We start from the raw sequence: 21,591 nt of genomic DNA on the forward strand, positions 1-21,591 counted from the left end.
TATTCTTTTTCTATGGCAATCGTCATTTTAACGAACTCCTTCTCTGTTGCAAGTAATGGCTAGCTATTGAGAATACAAAAGGAAGAGAATTTTCCGTGCTCATCAGTTTTTAAATATTATTTCTTTGTGAATAGGCATTTTGCATACTCTGAATAATGATTTTCTGTCCCTTTCCCCCGCCATTAGCCACGTTTCACTGTCCAATCAAGTCCCATTGCTAAACAACAGGTGCACATGTTCAGACATCAACCAAATAGTCCGCAAAATTTGTGTTCTCTAGCACCCAGTGGCTCCAAACACAAGCATCTGATGGCTTTCTTCCAAGATCTGGTGCTTTGCATACTTGACGATATTCCAAACAATTTTGGCCACACCCACTTTGACATGTGACCCATGGTGTGTGCGTGTGCGTGACCAGGAATGGGCTTTTCAGGCCCCTAACAACCTACAGTAAGCATTCTGGAGGAAGAGAAACTCCCCTTCATACATTATGAAGGAATGTATCCCGGAGGCAGGGGGGAAACAGGTGTTGCTTGTAGTTCCCCCGAGTGAGCCGAATCACCTCTTTGAAAAAGAAGACGGATTAAGTGAAATTCTTGTCTTTCAGGGTGGTTGTGGGCTGGCGTTGACTGGCAACTGAATTTGAAAACCCTTGAAAACAGACTCACGCCAAGGAGAGTTCAGCAGGCTGGGGAAGCAGAGGATTCTGGGACTCAAAGCTATCAAGTCTCATGCAATTTTCATGAGTATATGCACAAATGAATGAAGAGGGTTTTAAAAATTGAATTAGGAGGCAATGCTTTCTAGCACCAGGCTAATAAATTAATAAAAGCATGTCCCCTCCGCGGTCTGTCTCCTTGGCTTTGTGCCCAATTTGCACAAAATATGTTTCCACTACAAGATGCATCACTGGATCCTTGCATTTGCTTTACGTTTACAGGCTTTTCTTCCATGGTTAACAAGCAGGCAGACTCGCTGGCTTAGAGGGATGTACAGTGTTGACAATGACTGTATTGCTTCTATGGCTGTGTGAACCAAGAATTGGTTAGTTGGTTGGATGGTTCAAATTAATATATGAAATTCTTTGTCTCCCTCCTAGGCATGGGGGAGAAAATTGGTTCACTTCACATGTAAAGGCAGACCTACTTAATTCTCACTTTCTGAAATATTACAGAAGTCAAAATGCAGCCGACCTTCAAAATTCACATGTCTCTGAATTTTGTAACGAAGCTTTCCAGCCAAGTAATGTATTTTTTAAAGTTGCATATAAATCTGAAAGATTTTAATATCTTAATAAGTAGGAAAACAGGTTTGAACAGGGGAAAAAAAGGGGGGGGGACATCCATGGATGAGGAGCACCAATTAGCCATAAAACCCTTTCTGTGAATTTTTGGATATTTTCTGAGTGGTTTTCTTTAAATATACTTGCCTGTTTATGCGATTTTTAGTACTGATAGTTGACAACCAGTGCATTTTACTGTATGATTTCAGTATTAGATTCCCACCTACCCCAGTAAACCAGTTAGAATTTTTAAAATGATTAAGAAGCATATGAATATTGAGATATAAAAATAAATAAATGTAGCATTATACAATATATGAGAGCATTTGAAAGCTAACATGGAATAGCATTCACAATTCAACAGGTGACATGCAACAGTGTTTAATATATAGTTATTAATTAATTCTGTTAGTCGCTTTCTCTTGCCCAAGGCAACCCAAAGCGACTTACAGCCAGCAGACCAACCAAACAATTATTATTGTTTGCCAGTAGTAGCTTTGTGCGGTTTTTCTAACTGATGCCAGCTAAAATCTAAACAGCGAATAGATACCAATTTGTCTTTAAAAAGTCTGTTTTTTAAATTTCAAAGTAAACATTCTTGCTGGATTTTTGGGGTTTTTTGGGTGGTGGTGGTGTGGTAGGCAGCTGAAATAATTATTAAACCCCTGATAAGAAATTTCTCATAAGTGAACTACAGATAGCCGAATTGTGCTCTAGTTTTCCTGCTCTTGTGTGTCTGTTCTTGCAAAATCCTGTGGGGAAGAGCCAGTTGCAGTAAAAGCTCTGCAAAGAGCCTTGCTTCACAGGATAGAAAACCCCCAGCAGTGTCTTGTCACTGCAAACTCCAGGGGAAAGAGCTGACGGTGGCTCTCTCCTTGTCTGCCTTCAACTGCCTCTGCGCTGCTATTAATGAGGAAGAATTGCACCCCACTGCTTCCTCTCTGTTCATTCCTAGCTCACTACACTGCAGAGACCATCCACTTATTGAATTATCATAACAACATGTTCCTGAGGAATGTGCTGGGCTTTTTTATTATTATAATAAGCACATAAAGGAAGGGGTTGCCCCTATGGTAGGGATGGAGACCCTACAGCACTCCAGATATTTTTGGATTCCATTGGCCATGCTGGCTGGGATGGACAAGAGTTGTACCCCAATAGCATCTCCGCAGTTTCCTCATCCTGTCCCACATGGTCATGATATTCTTAAGTGGGCATGAAGGCCACACAGAGTCTTTCATGAATCTCTTTCCTGCAAGCGTGTTATGAAGAGGGATTTATGGATTGAGCCGTCCACAGGTTAGGCATGGATGTCTTCCAGGGAAAGCCTGCGTATGAATTCTCTCTGTTTCTTGCAACTTGGAAGAAATATTTTTTGTAGGGCCATGACGGGTCAAAGGCCCTATTTGCACTGGGAGGGAACCTCACCAAAGGAATGATAAAGGAGGGGCACTTTTTGGTGGGACCAAGACGGGAGGGATGGAGCCATGGAGCCTCGACACTAGTATCTCGCTTGTAAATACTTCATCATTTCCTTCCCTAAGCTAAAAAGCCTCTACTAATCATTTACCCCCTCAAAAGCGTCAACCAATCATTTAGGTCTCCCCTAACATCATTTTTATTTCCCCTTTACTGGTATCTTCCTTAGCGCTACTAATTATCTTTTATTTAAAAGCCTTAAATGATTTTTTTTATTTTCAAAAGTTTGGCATATATACTCAATACATAATAAATTTATCCTTCCCCCTCCCGACTTCCTACCCTATTTTCCAGGGTGTTTTTATTTCTCCCCCTCAGCTGCGTCCTGCCTTCTATCTTTTATAACACGACAACAATACTATAGTCTCGAATTCCTCCTGTTGCTCATAATTCAAATCCTGCTTGCAAGGTAGAATTTCCTGAAATACAGCTCTGCTAATTATTCAAGTGATAGTGATGGATGTCTTAACCTGGCATGTGGGGGTGAGAGAGAACAGTTAAGAAAACACATATTGAGCTGTACCCTCTGGGCAGAGATTCCTCATTTCAGTGTGAATATAAGCTAGATCTGCTTATTCCCTGTGGTTTCCTGCATATTCCTGATGAAAGCTGATTATGATTTATTGCCCTGCTTATCTTCTGCTCCCTTTCAGCTCACTTGTCACTGTGGATTATGGTTCTTTGTTCCTCTTGTCCTCTCCGCATGTAACAGAGAATGGAATCAAGCTTCGTCTATTCCGGCCCAATGGAAGCAAGGGCTGATATCAACGGCTGATATTCAACTAAGTTTTGCTCAGAGAAGATCCATTGAAATTCACGAACATGACTCCGCTAGAGCCATTAATGGGTCCACTCTTGGTAAGACTTAGTTGAATACAACCTTAAGGGATCACAAAGCCTAGGATTTCTTCCTTCCCCACAACACAGAATCATAGAATTGTAGAATTGGAAGGGACCCTGAGGGTCATCTAGTCCAACCCCCTACAATGCAGGAATCTCAACTAAAACACCCATGACAGATGGCCATCCAACCTCTGCTTTAAAACCTCCAAGCAAGGAGAGCCTACAACCTCTTGAAGGATTCCATTCCACTGTCAAACAGCTGTTTACATGTTAGTACTAGACTTATGGCCAAACTACAGACCAGCACTCTTCAACCTTCAGTCTTCTGAAGTTGTTAGACTACAATGCCCATCATCCACAGCCATTTTAGCTCCTGTGACCATGCTGGCTAGGGCTGCTGGGAGTTGTGGTCCAGAACAACTGGAGGGCAGTAGGTTGGGGAAGGCTGATTTAGTGGGCTGACATCTGAAGTGGGGACATCACAGTTCAGCCACTAAGCCTGGACTACAAGTCAATGGTCAATAGCCGTGTGAGAGTTGTAGTTCAGCATTATGATGGGGGCTGTAGTTTAGCAAATTCAGACGTGGGTGGTTACAATTCATCTATCCCATGCATCAGTAGGTGAGCTTAGGGTGCATTAGGTGTTGGAGCAGAAGTTTGAATTTTTTTCTCCGTTGCGCTGCATAACTTAATGTTTGTTTGTGTTCACTTTGAACGCTTCCAGAAAGTGATTGAAACCACACACAAAGGAGAGAAATGGAAAGCTTTTATGTAATCACCCTTTGCAGTCGCTCTCTTCTGCTGCCCTTTTAAAGATTCCATTTGATAAGCACTCAGCTGCCTGTGTGGCTCCTCAAAAAAACCACACACACCAGCAACAATTGTCACTTGCCTTAGATAACTGAATCTGTGTTTGCTGTTGGATAACCTCCCGGGGCTCACTTTATTCAGAGTGTTTCCTGCTGTGGCTTTCTGCCATGGAAGTGCAGATGTCATAGGTAAAAATGGGGCAAACAACTTTCTCCCTGACTACGGGGCCGGGCCGGCTTCACAGATTATGCATAAGTGTTAGTAGCTTCATTCTGTTTCTGTCCCTGCCCAAAGAAGCCCCCTCCCACCCCCAAAGGACCAAGCAAAAAAGTAGTAAAACAATGCAAATTTCACCACGGCTAGAATTTTCATATAACTTCAGGCACAGTGCTTTTCAATGAACTTAGTCTACCGATCGGTTGCATGTGAGTAAGCAGTCAAGGGTGGGAGAAATCAGGTGTTTTATGAACATGTGAATGAGGCCAGATATCAACAGTAGAGGATTTTGGAAACAGCTCTTCCCAGCATGTTGTTCACTATGAAATAGCAGGGTAACTGTTTCCTTGACTTTGCACGTAAGTCACACCATGTATTCTACAGCTCTTGCTTTTATTTTTCACCAGATTACAGAGCACTGGACAGGCCCAAACTTAGAACTACTAATTAGATGTTTCTTATAATATACCCACTGTCTTTGCAGCTGTTCCCCCAAATGCTGTGGAAGTCTTCTCCAACCTGGTGCCCCTCCAGCGCTGGACTGCAGGCTAGGCATGTGTGAGAGAGGTTTTTTGTTTTTTTTTCAATATCATTTGAAATTTCAAAAAAGCATCAATGGTTACTTTAAAAAAAGACTTTATTGCATAATCTAAACATTATACAATAGAATCAATGATTAGAGCAGAACACTATTTTTCTCAGCCAAAGAGTTATATGCTGTTTTTGTTCCATTTGCTGAGTAAAGTGTTGTGTTTCCCTTCCCTTTCTAGACTCTATTATTTAAGTGACTTTGCAAACAACCTCATGGATGAGAGAATCCAGAGAAGTATAATGCTGACTATTTTCACATATATATTTAACTTCTAGCTAGCTGCCATTCTCTGCTTTGAACTTAATGAGAAGAGGTAATGATTTCGGGGACCAAAATAGACCAGGTATAATTATTTGCAAGCTCTGCTTCTGCATTTTCATAGGTATCTGGCCAGTTGCTGCAGGGGGCAAACAATTCTGAACTAAATGGACCTTGGCCTGATCCAGGAAGGCAGTCCTTATGTTCTCATTGTTAACGTTTGAACACAGCTAGATCTCTGAGCTCAGGGATATTACAACTCCATTAGTGAAATGATGTTGAGCTCTGATTCAAGCCTCATCGTGCTGCCATGCCAGAGAATAGGAAACTGTGAACTATATCATCAGTTATGACAGCTCGGTTTTTGCTGCAGATCCTCTGAGACGCTGCTTGTTCTCGTCATTCTTCGTTCAGCCCCGCATTGTTTGGTTTTGGAGAGGATTATTCATTACTGCCTGAAGAACATTTAGTTGTAATTGCTTTTTAGCATGGGAGGTGTACAAATGTCATGAAAAATTACGTACCCTGAAATATATTCTGATTGTTCCCAGATCATGCCAGACACACTGCCGCTGCATGGAGGAAAGGCAGGTCTAAGTAGGACGGAGTTGCCCTGCAGAACTTGTTGCTCTGCAGATGCTGTTGGACTCCAACTTCCAACAGCCCTGGCCAGAATGGCCAATGTTCAGCTACGTATGATGGGAGTTGCTGGCCAGCAACTTCTGGAGGGCCACAGTTCCCCCACTACCTGCCTGCGGACTGTCTTGCCAGAGTGGTGCATACTCTAGTTATCTCCCGCTTGGACTACTGCAATGTGCTCTACGTGGGGCTGCCTTTGAAGGTGACCCGGAAACTACAACTAATCCAGAATGTGGCAGCTAGACTGGTGACTGGGGGTGGCTGCCGAGACCATATAACACCAGTCCTGAAAGACCTACATTGGCTCCTAGTACGTTTCTGAGCACACTTCAAAGTGTTGGTGCTGACCTTTAAAACCCTAAATGGCCTCGGTCCAGTATACCTGAAGGAGCGTCTCCATCCCATCGTTCAGCTCCGAGGGCCTTCTGGCGGTTCCCTTACTGCGAGAAGTGAGGTTACAGGGAACCAGGCAGAGGGCCTTCTCAGTAGTGGCACCTGCCCTGTGGAACACCTTCCCATCAGATGTCAAGGAAATAAACAAATAACTACCTGACTTTTAGAAGACATCTGAAGGCAGCCCTATTTAGGGAAGTTTTTAGTGTTTTATGTTTTATCGTGGTTTTAATATTTTTGTTGGGGGCTGCCCAGAGTGGCTGGGGAGGCCCGGCCAGATGGACGGGGTATAAATATATTATTATTATTATTATTATTATTATTATTATTATTATTATTACTACTACTACTACTACTACTAGTAGTAGTACTGTAGCATTCCTGAGGTGGGTGCTTGACATGGGGGCCTGTCCACACTAGATCCCCCACTTGCCTGATTACTCTCCCTCCAGAAAGTGTTTGGCACACACAAAAAAGTGTGTGTACAGAGCCTTGGTGAGAGGTGTGGAGATCCCAGCCAACATATGTCCCTTCCTTTGAGTGGTTTTTGACAATAAGAGCTGTTTGACAGTGGAATGGTCTCCCTCAGGAGGTTGTAGATTCTCCTTCCTTGGAGGTCTTTTAAGCAGAGGTTGGATGGCCATGTGTCACGGGCTGGATCTAGACACATTGAATAAGCGTTTCAGTTTAAAGGGACTCCATGTCGCCATCTGCTGGCACAATATTATTTCACAAATCCAACACACATAAATGACTTTTTCTTTACCAGTTTAGATGAGTCCATGGATGCTTTAGTTGCATTGCAGGGGGTTGAACTCAATGACCCTTGGGGTCCCTTCTAACTCTGCAATTCTATGATTCTATCAATGTATGAATTAGAGTTGGGAATCCAAGGCTGCATCCTATATCATTAATCAATCAATTAATCTGTTTTATTTATACCCCACTTTTCCTCTAAGGAGCTCCAGGTGGCATGCATAGTTCCCCTCCCTCCCCATTTTATCCCCACCACAACCCTGTGAAGTGGGTAAGAGACAGTGACTGGCCCAAGGTCACAGAGTGGCTGAGTGGGAATTCAAACCCTGCACTTAAGTGGTAGAAATTCTCCAGTACATATTGCTATTCCCCCCATTTCTAGTCAATTGCCTGCTTCCAACAGGGCCCCATCAGATCCTTCCAAAACAATCCCACTAGGGGAATAGAGGCAGGGCAAGCTGCAAGTTGGAAGAGACCTTCAGCGCCCCCTGTCTGCTGGAGGGCGAAAGGCTCTCGGTTGTCCGTGGTTCCCCTTGTCACAGCAGCAGTGTTCCTTCTTGGATCACCAGAACAAAATGGTTTAAAGTGGAGCAAGACAGGTGTTGATGATGGCCTCTGCAAATGTGCTGGAGCAGCTGCATGACAATGCTTCATGTTTGACGCACCACACTGTATTCCCTCAGGCCCCATTTCAAAAGCACATGTCAAATATTCCTAGGCACCCAATGTGGCATTTACCTTTAAGGAAGCATTTGCAAAGTTTTTTTTTTTAAAGGATGAAAGGTCATCAGGCCACCTTGTATTGTTGAAAGATTTCTAGCCTCTCTTTCCTTTACAAGGCTGCCCCCCACCCCACATCCAAACGCCATTGTTACACTCCCCAACTTTGGGACGGGTTACCCCCCAACACTCTAATCTACATGATGTTCCACTGCAAGAACATTTGAATCAGTACCCTACTGGATGCTTCATTTAGCTCTAATGATAGATCAGTTCTCCATGGAAAGCATTAAGTGTGCATAATGATTATCTGCATGCAAGCGTCTATTCATATAAATGACATTTTCACCTGGTGTGGCTTCTTTTCATGCTAATGGCAGGAAATTCTGAACCTGGCAGATTTTCCTCTCTCTATGTTTCTTTAAAATATAAGGTAAAGGTAAAGGGATCCCTGACCATTAGGTCCAGTCGTGACCGACTCTGGGGTTGCGCGCTCATCTCGCATTATTGGCCGAGGGAGCCGGCGTATAGCTTCCAGGTCATGTGGCCAGCATGACAAAGCCGCTTCTGGCAAACCAGAGCAGCACATGGAAACGCCGTTTACCTTCCCGCTGTAGTGGTTCCTATTTATCTACTTGCATTTTGATGTGCTTTCGAACTGCTAGGTTGGCAGGAGCTGGGACCAAGCAACGGGAGCTCACCCCGTCACAGGGATTCGAACCGCCGACCTTCTGATCAGCAAGCCCTAGGCTCAGTGGTTTAACCACAGCGCCACCTGGGTCCCTTTCTTTATCAAATCTGGAGATGGGCAGTTATTGTGTCCTTCACTGTTTGGCTGATAGTCCTCTGAGTTTGTCTGTAGATGTGGAATATGTTTGAGGGGCCTTGGCCACAGAGGTCTACCTCCTTCTGTTTTGTTGTTATTGCTCTGAGGAGTCAATGGTTGACTTGATCATTGATTAGGCCTTGAATTTCCAAGGAATAAGAGCAACATTCCCACTGTCTTCTCGAAGACTAGACAGAGGAATGGGTATGAATGGGAAAAACTTGGTTTATCTGGGCTGGAAAAATATCTGCCCTTCATTTCACCCTTCCTAGTGATGGGGAAATTCCTACAGCAGAAAAATGAATACCGTGTTTCTCATATTATAAGACATGTCTTATATTTATTTTTTCCTCAAAAAAACACACTATGGCTTATTTTCAAGGGATGTCTTATTTTTTTCCTCCTCCTCCTGCCGCGGCCGGCATTGCTGCTGCGCCTCTCACTATGTCTTATTTTTGGGGTATGGCTTATATTCCTTGAATGCTTAAAAATCCTGCTATGGCTTATTTTATGGGTATGTCTTAAAATATGAGAAACAGGGTAGCCATATGAGGACCAAGCTCAGGGGGAGAATTAGACCTTTCTGAAGAAATATTGGGATTGATCAATGAAGCTGGAAGGCCACATGATGACACTGGAGATGGAATGCTTCTTCTTCTTAGCTGAAAGTACTGTAAAAATAAGTATTGGCCACACATGTGGCATAAGGCCTCCTGCTGGCAGGAATGAAAGAGACAACACAAAGCAGATGGGGTTCCTGGGAGATAAGTTTGTTTCCTTTCTGTAAGTGCATATGCCAAAATGATTTTGGCTACAGACCCTTCCTGGCTAGCAATCTGGCATGGACAGATTTGATGAATTGCCTCCTAAATCTTTTCCCACTACTTTGTGGCCTCCTTGCAAGAGGAACATAGGAAGATGCCCTCTATTGAGGGCTTATCCACACTTAACTCTCACCCGTGCTTTCCAGGGATGGTCCATGATTTAAAGCTCTGTGTTTGAGCACCCCACTTTTTTCAAACTTTTTGTTTTGTTCTGGAGCTTTCCCCATGAAAACCTGCTCTTTAAAGCTAAATCGGAGCAAATGTCAAACTGCAGGAAACCCAAATTGACATTTGCTCCAATTCAGCTTTAAAGAGTGGGTTTTCGGGGGGGGGGGACTTGGAGGCAGGGGAGTAGAAATCTGCATTGAAGTACAGATCTCTGTCTGGAAAAAGCTGGGCAAACGGGGAGTGTGGATAAGCCCTGAGTCATACCATTGGTCCATCTTAGCTTAGCATTGATTTGCAGCAGTTCTCCAGCACTGCAGATGGGGGTTTCTACCTGGAGATGCCAGGGACAGAACATGGGACCACCTGCACGCAAAGCAGATGCTCTACCTCTGAGCTTCGACTCTTCTTCTGAGCACTTAGCATTGCAGGTCAATCATTGCCTTGTGGACCACCTCATTGTGCCACCACTCCTTCAGACTCCCACCTGAGCTCAAACCCCACTCCTCCTTTGGCCTTAACCCCTTAGTGCTTATCCCTGCCTGAAATGAAACCCAAGTACAGTACATGCAAGTTATGCTATTGTTTATTTATATGCCACTTTTCAGCCAAAAGAGGCCCCTCAAGGCAGCTCATGCAGAATAACATGCAAATGCAAAATTCAAATACAGCACAACTTATAAGAATTTGAGACAATGAAATCTTAACATTTGTAACTGTTTCTGCCAAACAGAGGCCAGTCCCCACAAAAAAAGTCGCAGAGAGCAAAAGTAAATACTTAGGGAGCAGCTCCCAGGCAAGAAGAGAAGGGCAAGGCAGGTAGAAAGGCTTATTCCTTGATGGTTCCTGCAGTCTCTTTGCTGTTGTAATGCCACCAAGGGCAACATTCATCCCTTGATAGCCTTTGACTTCCTCCCCATAATCTCTCTCTGTTGTCTCCCCAGTCCCACAAAAAAAATGACAACACTTCCCAACTTTAGATTGCATGTTCCTCAGGGCAAGGCAGGGCCGGCCCACCCATGGGGCAAGGTGAGGCGACCACCTTGGGTGGCAGTCTCCACAGGAGCAGCAGTTCCGGCCTTCAAGGAATGCATTGACCACAGCTACCACTGTGGTAGCAAGAACTGCTGTGTGTTCCTTGGAGTCAAATTCTGCTGCCTCCTTAGCATCCACTCTCCACAATGCCCCCTCTTGGAGAATAGGAGGCACAGTTGGTCTCCCCCCCCCTTGTTCCTGATGTAGATCTTTATTCCTGCCTTGTTCCTGATGTAGGTATTCACTCACCCCTTCTTCCTTGTTAGGGGTTGTGTGTGCCATTTTGTGGTTCACCTCAGGTACCCAAATGTTGTGGGCTGGTCCTGGGGGGAAATGACTTATAAATAGACTATCCCTCACAAAGATCACAGAAGTAAAAGTGCTGAAATGGTGAGAGATGACACAGTAAGGAGGATACTTCAGAGGGTCCCTGGATTCCCCACATGGAGGTGCAAATGAATCACCGAATCTGTTTTCCCTTGAGCAGCCTCTGCCGACTCTGCTGGAGAAAGAAAGCCAAGAGAGAGAGAATGGTTCTGGTAGGCAAGGCAACAGATTGATTGCTCTTTAAACAATAAATAACAAGCACTAATTAAGGCCTTATCTTGCCTGAACTCCTGCAGCCATGGATAAGAATGCTAGCAAGCATTGGAAACCAGGTTGTCCATACCCCCAGCATCCCATGTCACCGTTCTTGTTAAATCTATAGAAGTGGCAGGAGATGGGAAAAACTCAGTGAGATGGGGCAGCGTGTGAGTGATGCACAGTGATAGAGGATGGCAGAGGAAGGGAGGAAGGGAACTTAAGGCCAGAAAAAGAAAAAGAAAAAGAGAGAGAGAGACAGAGAGAGAGACTGGGAGGTGATTAGAATGCAGATAGGCGTGAGGGGAGTGAAATCACGTTAGGGTGGAGAAATCAAAATGTAAATAATGCCTTGCCTGGGACAGCAATGGTTTGGAGAGTTAAGGAGGCCAGGGAAGAAACAGAAAGAAGGAGACTAGAAGACTCCAAGGTTAACAGGAATTTGTGAGTTCTCATTCTGCTTTAAATGTACAGTGGTACCTCGACTTACGAATGACTCGACAACTGAATTTCTCGACTTACGAATGGGGCAAATGGCCGCATGCTTACGAATTTCTTGACATCTGAACAGAAACCATGGTGGGTTTAGATAGGGTTTTTCCGACTTACGAATGTTTAGATGGAGTTGCTTCGACTTACGAATTTTTCCGTTTCCAATGCATTCCTATGGGAAATCGCGTTCCAATGGCGCTTTTCGACTTTTTGACCTACGAAAAATTTGACCTACGAAGGTGCCTTCGGAACAGATAAAATTCATAAGTCGAGGCACCACTGTATGTTCTTGGGCTGAACGGCTCTTGAAATTGAGGGCTCCTTCAAATAGACTGTAAATTAGGGGACATGCCCATGATTCCCTTGCAACTTATCATTTTCACAACAGCCTTTTTGCCAGAGTCCTCTTTCCCTTCTCTGTCCAGAGTCTGGCACAAGCCATCTTGGGTTCCTGATGTCCTTCTCAGCCTTTCGGGTTCCACACACCCGTGTCAGATGGATGTGTGCATGCACTGGGGTGGGGTGGGGTGGGTGCACATGCACGACAAGGCACGGGGTGCAATGGGGGAAGGATTCCGCCTTGGTACCCCAGCCCTTGCCGCCAACACAACCCCACTCTGGTTCCTCTGACACCAGGAGAATAGTGTCAGGCCATGTGCTCGGGGGGCCCTGCTGGGGGTGCCTCCTTCGCACCCCCTCAAAAATCTGCACCCGGGGCCATGGCCCCACTGGCCCCACCTTGCTCAAGGTCCCTTTGAACTCTACCATTCTATGATCATACATGAACATGTTCTAAAATTATAAGGCAAAAAACAATTGGTCGAAACAGGCGTTGTCAAATGTATTTGAAGTGAGCCTACCCACAGGCTGTATCTACATAAGTAACTTGTTTTCAGTTTTATACCACTAACACTGGAATGGCTTTACCCAAAGAATCCTGTGGGACTGTTAATTCCTTGGAACAGGACTCTCTTTTCTCCTCTTCTTATGTTCCGTAAAGCTGTGTCTGTTAATGATGGTTGAATGAATGAATGAGAAAGATACTGGAATGAAATAATAGGCAACATAAGATCTGTTTTGAAATATCCAGTTTTGAAAGCCTCCTATTTTTCACCCTCCCCTTTCCTTTTCTTAATCTTATTAAGACAACGTTTTCCATATTATCACAATATTTATATACGGTTCAACATTCTCTGAATTTTGCAGTGCTGTTCTCCAACCAAATAAATGAGTGCAAAAATATGTATATCAGGAGAAACTGTGCATATAAGTGATACTGGTGAAAATAACCTACAAAACTGCTTTATATTAGAAGAAATTGCTTGCAAAATTCAGAAGTTCACACTGAAATGCTAATGAAATTTTGTGAGGATGTTAAAAAAATAATAATCACATATTGGCATGGAAATGTGGAAGACTGAATTTAAGATTGGGGAAGTGAAATTGTTGGAATTGTCCACCCTTATCTCCAAAGAAAGGATGTATTCACAATCCATCCTTAGCAATACCAAGGAAATAAATGGATGTTCTTCAAGCTCAAAGGCAAATCCTTAACAGGGAACCCATGAAGATCTGGAAGAAAATAGCCCTTCCTCTATTATTATTTGGAGAGCAGAGCCACCTGCCTTGATGAGAGCAGCCAAGCTGTGTCACCACAAATCTTGCAGGGACAAGAAAAGATTTAAGAGTTTAGGGCTTCCCAAGTGTGACTCAGTCAAAACAAATTCACATGGCTGGCTCACCTGACTGCACACAGTTTTGTCCTCTGGTCTAAGGGCAAGTGGATCAGAAGGAAGGGGGGGGAAGCAGGACCAAAGAGTCCCATGGGATTCATTGGGGCAGCCCAGTCAGATGGGCGACATATAAATAATAAAATTATGATCATTATTATGAATATGGTTGACACTGGCTACAACCCACTCAGTCAACTGTCCTGGCATGATGCTTTGCAGCAGCTTGCAAAAACCCACCTTCAATCTTAGATCGATGAATTGTAGGGTCAGCAACCTGCTGAGGTGCCACCAGAAGCCAGCCAGCTCATCAAGTCTCCACTTAAATGCTTGAGAAAATCTCAGGACAGCCAGCACTTATGCTCGTAGCGGAGGGAGGGGAAGCGTCGGGAGAATATGTGTCGATCCCTAGAACAGTGCCGAAGCATGAAGGTGGCATTGCTTGCCTTGAGACAGCTGACATTCTGGGGTGGTTTAACCCGATGCTTAGATTCCAGCTGAACTGAGATCTCTGCTTTAGATTCAGTGGTTATTGGATACCTCATCGTTGTGGTGAGTGTGAATATCTGGCTTTTTACTGTATATCTACAGTCATACCTTCGGGTTACAGCTGCTTCAGGTTGCGCCTTTTCGGGTTGCGCTCCTCGCAGAACCCGGAAGTACCGGAACGGGTTACTTCCGGGTTTCAGTGTGCGCACATGCACAGAAGCACTAAATCGTGCTTTGCGCATGCGCAGAAGCCTTAAATCGCAACCTGCGTGTGCGCAGACGCAGGTTGCGAATGCTGCAGGTTGCGAACTTGCCTCCCGCACGGATCATGTTCGCAACCCAAGCGTCCACTGTATACTGGTGACAGAATACAACTTTGGGGATAAAAATCTTTTTATCCCAGCTTTCCTCCCATGACCTCAAGGTGATGTCCATAGTTCTGCTCCTCCCCATGTTATCCTCACAAGAACTCTGAGGTAGGTTAGGGTGACAGTGAGTGTCTGACTCCAAGGTCACCTAGTGAGCTTCATGGCTGAAAGGGGGAGTCGAACCCTGTTCTCCAAGGCCCTAGTCCAACACTCTAACCACTGTACCACACTGCCTTTCACAGCTGAAATGCAAAGGAAAGGCAAGGGAGAATTGTGCTGCTGCTCCCCACTCAATAAGTTGATAAGAGCCCTTCCCTTTGGGAAAAGGAAGATTCACTTCACAGGCCTTGGGGTAGGGTAGCCACTTAGGCATTGTAATATCAAAAGAGACATAAATTTGCATAGAATTTGCATATGGTAATTTATATTTTTAGGCGCACATTTAAAAATAATTAGTATAATGTAAACAGAAACACAATAAATCTCACTACAGTGGGTAATACTGCTACCAGCTGATGTTGATGCCTGCTTTTCCAGGTGTCAATTTTGGGTGGGTAACTTCAAGGCCCTGCTCTCCTTTGGGTTTCTACCTTTAAACTGGACAGACTTCAACCAGAATGTCCTTCAAACAAAGGACTATCCCCTTGGGGGGGGGCAGATGACCACACTATCTTGGGGCATCCTCAGATTATTTGAAAAAAGGATCACCTGTTTGCTTCATGGGAGCTAGCGTGGTGTAGTGGTTAAGAGCGGTGGACTCGTAATCTGGGGAACCGGGTTCGCGTCTCCGCTCCTCCACATGCAGCTGCTGGGGGACCTTGGGCTAGTCACACGTCTCTGAAGTCTCTCAGCCTCACTCACCTCACAGAGTGTTTGTTGTGGGGGAAGAAGGGAACGGAGATAGTTAGCTGCTTTGAGACTCCTTAAGGGGAGTGAAAGGCGGAATATCAAGTCCAAACTCCTCCTCCTCCTCCTCCTCCTCCTCCTCCTCCTCCTCCTCCTCCTCCTCCTCTTCTCAGTCAGCACTAACATCCACTACGCAGATTTTGCTTAGTCTGAAAAGGCTAAAAGCAGCATGGAAAAGAGTCATGCACCGTTTTCAATCTACCCATTGCCTGAGGCTGAGTGTAGTAAACAACTATCTCATGCACAGATTTTGACCTGGGAATTAAGATAGTTTAGGGATCCCTGCCCCCCCCCCCGCGCAGCCCAAAGTGCCACATAGCAGAGCTTACTTGGCAAGCCTCCATCCTTTCAGGAATGAGATGTTACTCCAGAGCAGGGCTTTTGAACCAGTGGCTGTCCAGATTTTTCTTGGACTCCCAACTCCCTTTAGCCAGCATGGTCTATGATCAGGGATGGTGAGAATTCAGCAAGATCTGGCAGGCCAGTACAGAAGCCTCTGCCACAATCTCACATTGTCAAATGGAAGGTGCGCTTGCAAGGGAAGAACTTGGCAAAATATTGTGATGACAACGTAATATTGTGCGTGTCTTCTCAAATGTAAGTCCAATTGAGTTCAATGAGTTCATACTCCTAGGCAATTATGTGTATGCTTCAATACCCATTTACAACGGTGCTTTCTCCTAATAAACATATTGGTTTGTATTCATAATCTTCTGACTTCTCCTAAAAGTCAAAACATTCACATCCACTTATGTAAAGATTTTATCCTGCATTTTCCCCATCACCAAATTTTTATTGTACTTAAGAACAGAAAATATTTTTAGATCACTTCCACTAATGAGACGATGAATTCAAACTGTCTCTTATTTAGCAATTCATCTTTGTCTTATCAACCATTTCCCCCCCACCCGCAAAAAAATTAGAGGCATAATTGCTTCTGTGCAAGAGCTGCTTACTGCACAGGCACCTACCAAACTTTAAAACCACAATAATTCCAATTTTCTTGAAAGTCTGCCCCGCCCCTCCATTAAGCTCTAAAAGCATTATTTACTTTCCTTGCATTTCCACCTCCCCACCCTTATAAAATGAAATTGATCATATACGGCTGTTTGTTTTAAATGCGGCATTCACAACGCAAATTATTATGAAGTTATTATTCCAGAAACAAATGGCTTGGAAATGTGTTCCATATCATTCATTTAAATTTTATGGGTTGTTGAAATAAATATGCAAATTGCCTTATAATTCCCCGGCTTGTGACATCGTGGGTGACGGATGCTAGCTATGCACTTGAGAATTAATGTGTGTACACCCACATATATATCCTAGCAATGCTACCCACAACCATTATTTATGGAGCTCTGCTACTCTCTTTCAAGATACTGGCTGGAAGATGCCTGGCACTGAGCTGTCTTTTTTACTTACTGCCCCAGCATTGCTTCCTTGCTATTAATGAAATTGATAGTCATATGAGGATCTATTATTAAGTGTGAAAATGAGCTTTGTCTAGAAACAAATGTGGCAAAGGGAGAGGATCTTGGCAGGACTAGTCAATAGCGGCTTCTTGGAGCTGTTGACACTGGCTGAGGTTTGGTATCCAGTCATATTCTTGTTCCATGTATAGATCTTTGAAGGTCTTTAAGCAGAGGCTTGACAGCCATCTGTCAGGAATGCTTTGATGGTGTTTCCTGCTTGGCAGGGGGTGGGACTGGATGGCCCTTGTGGTCCCTTCCAACTCTATGATTCTATGATCCATAAAGTCTGAGGCCCTATCTGCACTATAAAGCAGTATGATAAACAGCTGTGGCTCCACACACACACACACCCCGAATTATGAAGACTGTTGTTATGTATTCAGTGGTCTGTGTTTGCCTGAGTTTGAGTCTGGACAAAGGATTCTGAGCTCCTGTGTTCTGATTCGATACATGATATCCAACAATTCAGGATTTGGGCCTCTGTCATTGGCCCTTAAACTCTGAGTTATGATTCGCAGCTTGGAAGTTTAGACAGCCAATCACGTTGAGAGTGGGGGTGGCCCAGACCTTCAGAAATGTATATAAGGTGTTGCTTTGCCCCTGTTGTCCAGTTCTGCTAGTTCAACAAAGGTTCTTGCTGTTATCACTGTGTCTTGCCTCGTGGGAACCCACCTACCCGCCAAATGTAGTTTGTTATTGTTATTGGTGCAGAAAGTTGTTCGGAGACCCTCATTTCCCTTCACAGAGTGGCAATTCCCAGAGTTCCTTAGAAAGAAGAACTGAATGTTGTTGTTGTTTAGTCGTCTCTGGGCCAAGTGGGAGGAAGCGGCCAGAAGCGGCTGAGAGCAGGAAGGAAGCAGCGCTGGCAGCGGCACAGAGACAGCATCCGCTGACCAGGCCAGCAACATGGGCTCTGTGCCCCTTTTCATCCCTTCTGCCATTCACACTGGGGGGGGGGATCAGAAGGTGACCTCGCCTAGGGCACCAAAAACGGTAGCACCAGCCCTGGGGAGACAATAAACAGCCTTGTCATACTCCTTTCCCAATTTTGAACCAATCAGTTGTTCCATATCCTGCGTTATTAGGAAACCCCTATTCCTCTCACAGAGCTGCAATTCCTAGAGTGCCTTGGGAAGAACTGCATGTTAGACTACTCTAAGAATTGTAGCTTTGTGAGGGGAATAGCAGATACTCTTGGTACTTCCCCCAAAAGGCTAATCATACCTGATGGTCCAATAGCCACGCCTGACGAAGAAGCCAACATTTTCTGTGAGGTTCAGGTAGGGTTTCACTTGAAATTTCACTTGAGGTAGAATTTTGGCAGCAACTCTGCATGTTATCTTGTTGCCTGTCTCGCTGCAACTTAGAGATCAATCCATTGCAGAAAATAATGCCCCCTGGTCCGACTTGATCAAGGCCAGATTAAAACCTTTAGAGCCCCTTTTAAATTTTGGTGCCCCTACATATATCTTATTCAAACTATAAACAATAATAAACCGTAAAATAAAATCATATTTTTCAAAATGAAGCAAAACCTACAGCAAGATAGAAACGAATGTTGTTGGATTTTTTTGGTATACTTCCACTTTGTTTATATTTGGTGGAAAAATCTCTTACTTTTTCTAATTGCAAAGTCTTTGATCAAATCCTTAAAACTAGTCTTACATAACACTTCTGCTTCTATACTTCGTAGAGACAAGACATCCAGCCTGCCTTGGTGCATAGTTGTTCTGTTGAGTTTTTAAAATATACTTCAACTGAGAAAATGAATGCTCAGCTTGAGCAATTTGTGACCATTAATGTTAAAAATCCGGCAATGTGCCCCCCCTTACCTTGATGCCCTAAGAGCATTCTTATTTTGCATAATGGTTAATCCAGCCCTGTTCTTGATATCAAACCTCGATGCACTTCAGCCTGTTCAATATTTCTCTCATTTTCTTTAACCATCAATTTTGTTTCCCCTCCCTTCTCAGAGGAAATGGATCCATGCCCTGCAGTGCGTTCCGAATATCTGGTCTCAGGGATTAGAACTCCTCCCGTCCGAAGGAACAGCAAGCTAGCCACGTTGGGCAGGATCTTCAAGCCATGGAAATGGAGGAAAAAGAAAAACGAGAAGCTAAAACAGACGTCAGCAGGTAAGTGGGGGGAATATATTTATTTTTACTTTGGCCAGGAACATGTATTATGGTAAAAAAAAAAAAGGGGCAGGATTTTCTTGTCGTGAGAGAAGATCACATTTGTAAAGCATAAGCTGGGCCGTGCATAGTCTTTGATTTGCACAAGTGCCGAGAAAGCAGAGAAATGTTCCATAGATCGCAAAACCTGGCTTTTTTGAGAGTATCAGTTTTTATTATTTTAAAAGCAAGTTTCAGCCCTCTGCCCATGATAGCAGGGATAGGCTTGATATTCTGTAGCTAGTCCCTGAAGAAAGCACAGGAGTTTGGCTGTTCGGGGTGATTTCAGGTGGTCGGGAAGGGTTTAACATGACCCCTAGGGACGCGGGTGGCGCTGTGGTCTACACCACTGAGCCTCTTGGGCTTGCTGATCGGAAGGTTGGCAGTTCAAATCCCCGCGACATGCAAGTGCAAGTAGATAAATAAGTACTACTGTGGCAGGAAGGTAAATGGTGTTTCCGTGCGCTCTGGCATGTGTCACGGTCCTCTGTGTGGTTTAGTCATGTTGGCCACATGACCCGGAAAACTGTGACCCGGCCTGAAAGCGAGATGAGCGCCGCAAGCCCATAGTCGCCTTTGACTGGACTTAACTGTCCAGGGGTCCTTTACCTTTTACCTTAACATGCCCCCTGTAGTTCTGAGTCCATCCTACAGACTAGGAGAAACTGAATAAATTCAGCAAAAGGATTGATAATGCAAATATTTACTTGCTGCAGAATCCAGACTTCGGTCCTACAGATTTTTAATTTTTCTTTCTTCAAAGTTTATTGCAGGGCCATCAAGGCCCTGGTTATAAGAGTTTAAGGCTGAATGCATGCACTGTTTGGCAGGAAAAATCTCACCTCATGGTGGCTTTTTCCAGTCACCCCCCTCTGGTTAAGGCATGGGGGTATGGGGGGGGGCAGAACAGGGGAATCCATACTTATACACATTCTGTAGTGGAACCCCAGTGTAAGTGGCTCCCACAAGGGAGCCGCAGAAAGGATGTGGTTGGTCAAGGGCACCATGGATTCAAAGAAGTTGAAAACCACTGTTTTTATGGGTATTGATTTCCCCCCTCAAAGTCGGGGGGCCCTTGCCCAGGAATGCAAATAAAGGCCTTCAGAGGTACCATGAAAAAACAAACAAAAAATAGCTTTAAATATATACCAGGTATAAGTTATCTTTCTGGCTTAGATTTCCGTTCTTTTCGAAATGCTGTATCTCTCACTAGCCCTTTGATTAAAAGAAGGGGCAGATAAATAAATAAGAAGCGAGTAACCTTGTGGTCAGAAATAGCATTTTACTGCAAAAAGTGTTTGTGGGGAGTGAGGACGAAGAGAGTCACGATGCTCAGTAAGGCTTAAAGGCCAAAGATTATGGATTCAGTTTCAAAACAAGAAAAAAACACCACGAATTAAAACTTCTGTATTTTAGGATTATTTAAAAGTGGTTTTGAATACGTCATATTGCACAGGAGAACTCATAGCTAATTTAGTAGCTAGACCTAATTATTGGTTTATAATGATGGTGACTCATTGCAGAAACAGTGAGATGGCCAGAAATATTGACAGCCCTGAGGAATGCAACCACATATGGTCTAAAATAGGGAGGTGGGGGTTTTGCCCCCTCCCTCAATATCCCTGCTGCTTGTTATCCCTTTTCAACAGAGTTGAAAATGGGTCTTAATAAGCGTTGCTAGGCCTTGCCTAGCTGAAAGGAAACAAAGGTTAGGAATTCTTACAAGCAGTTACTGGAGTAGTCAAGCTGTTATTATGCGGCTCCACAGCAAGCTATGAGCCAAAGTGAGCTTTTCCTGCTTGCATTTAGCTCCTCGTTGAACTTCTCTCAGCAAGACTTGTGGTTCCATCCAGCTGTGTGTCTTTTCCTTGTTCTTTCCATTAGGAAATGCAGAGGCCACACTGTCAGGATGGGGAAAGGCTAGTGGGATCCACTCTGGTTAATATTGTAGAATTCTTTCCCCAAAAACCATCCTGGAAGGGTTGGGCTTTCCCCTTTTGGTCAACAGGGGGCGGGGGGAGGCGATGCTAGGGGAATTATTTATGTCCTGGCATTGCAAAACTCACTTTAGCACAGTACAGTCTTACCTTGGATCTCAAATGCCTTGGCTCCCGAACAAATCAGCTCCCGAACGTTTTTTTGGAACCCGAATGTCCGACGCGGGTTATGTGGCTTCCGATTGGCTGCAGGAGCTTCCTGCAGCCAATCAGAAGCTGCACTTTTGGTTTCCGAACATTTTGGAAGTCGAACGGACTTCTGGAACGGATACCGTTCGACTATTTTTCTTGAAAAAAGAGGTGCAGAGCTCACCATGAATGCCCACTTGAGAGGTGCCAGAACTGAGTCCGGCGAGTTCTGGCTGAAAAAAAAAAAAAGCCTGGCTTTAGCATAAGCATTACCTTGCTTGATAAGATCAGAATTCCATCTGGCCTGCCAGTCTGTCTCAACTGTCCAGAATCATAGACATCTAGGGAAGCTAAATGTTGGAAGGTTCAGCTCAGACCAAAAAAGTATTTCTTCAAAGTGTACATACAGTA

General features: G+C 44.3%; 1 protein-coding gene across 1 annotated transcript in view; it reads left to right on the plus strand.

Annotated features, from left to right (window-relative positions):
• The window catches only part of PHACTR3 (phosphatase and actin regulator 3), a 195,768-nt gene that overhangs the window by 68,089 nt on the left and 106,088 nt on the right, over window positions 1–21,591 (plus strand). Inside the window, exon 2 of the mRNA XM_088674701.1 lies at window positions 18,854–19,015. Coding sequence (XP_088530827.1) covers window positions 18,854–19,015 — 162 coding nt within the window. The remainder of the gene's footprint in view (window positions 1–18,853; window positions 19,016–21,591) is intronic.

The sequence above is a fragment of the Zootoca vivipara genome, chromosome 7 (assembly GCF_965207765.1).
Source record: "Zootoca vivipara chromosome 7, rZooViv2.hap1.1, whole genome shotgun sequence".
Lineage (NCBI taxonomy): Eukaryota > Metazoa > Chordata > Lepidosauria > Squamata > Lacertidae > Zootoca > Zootoca vivipara.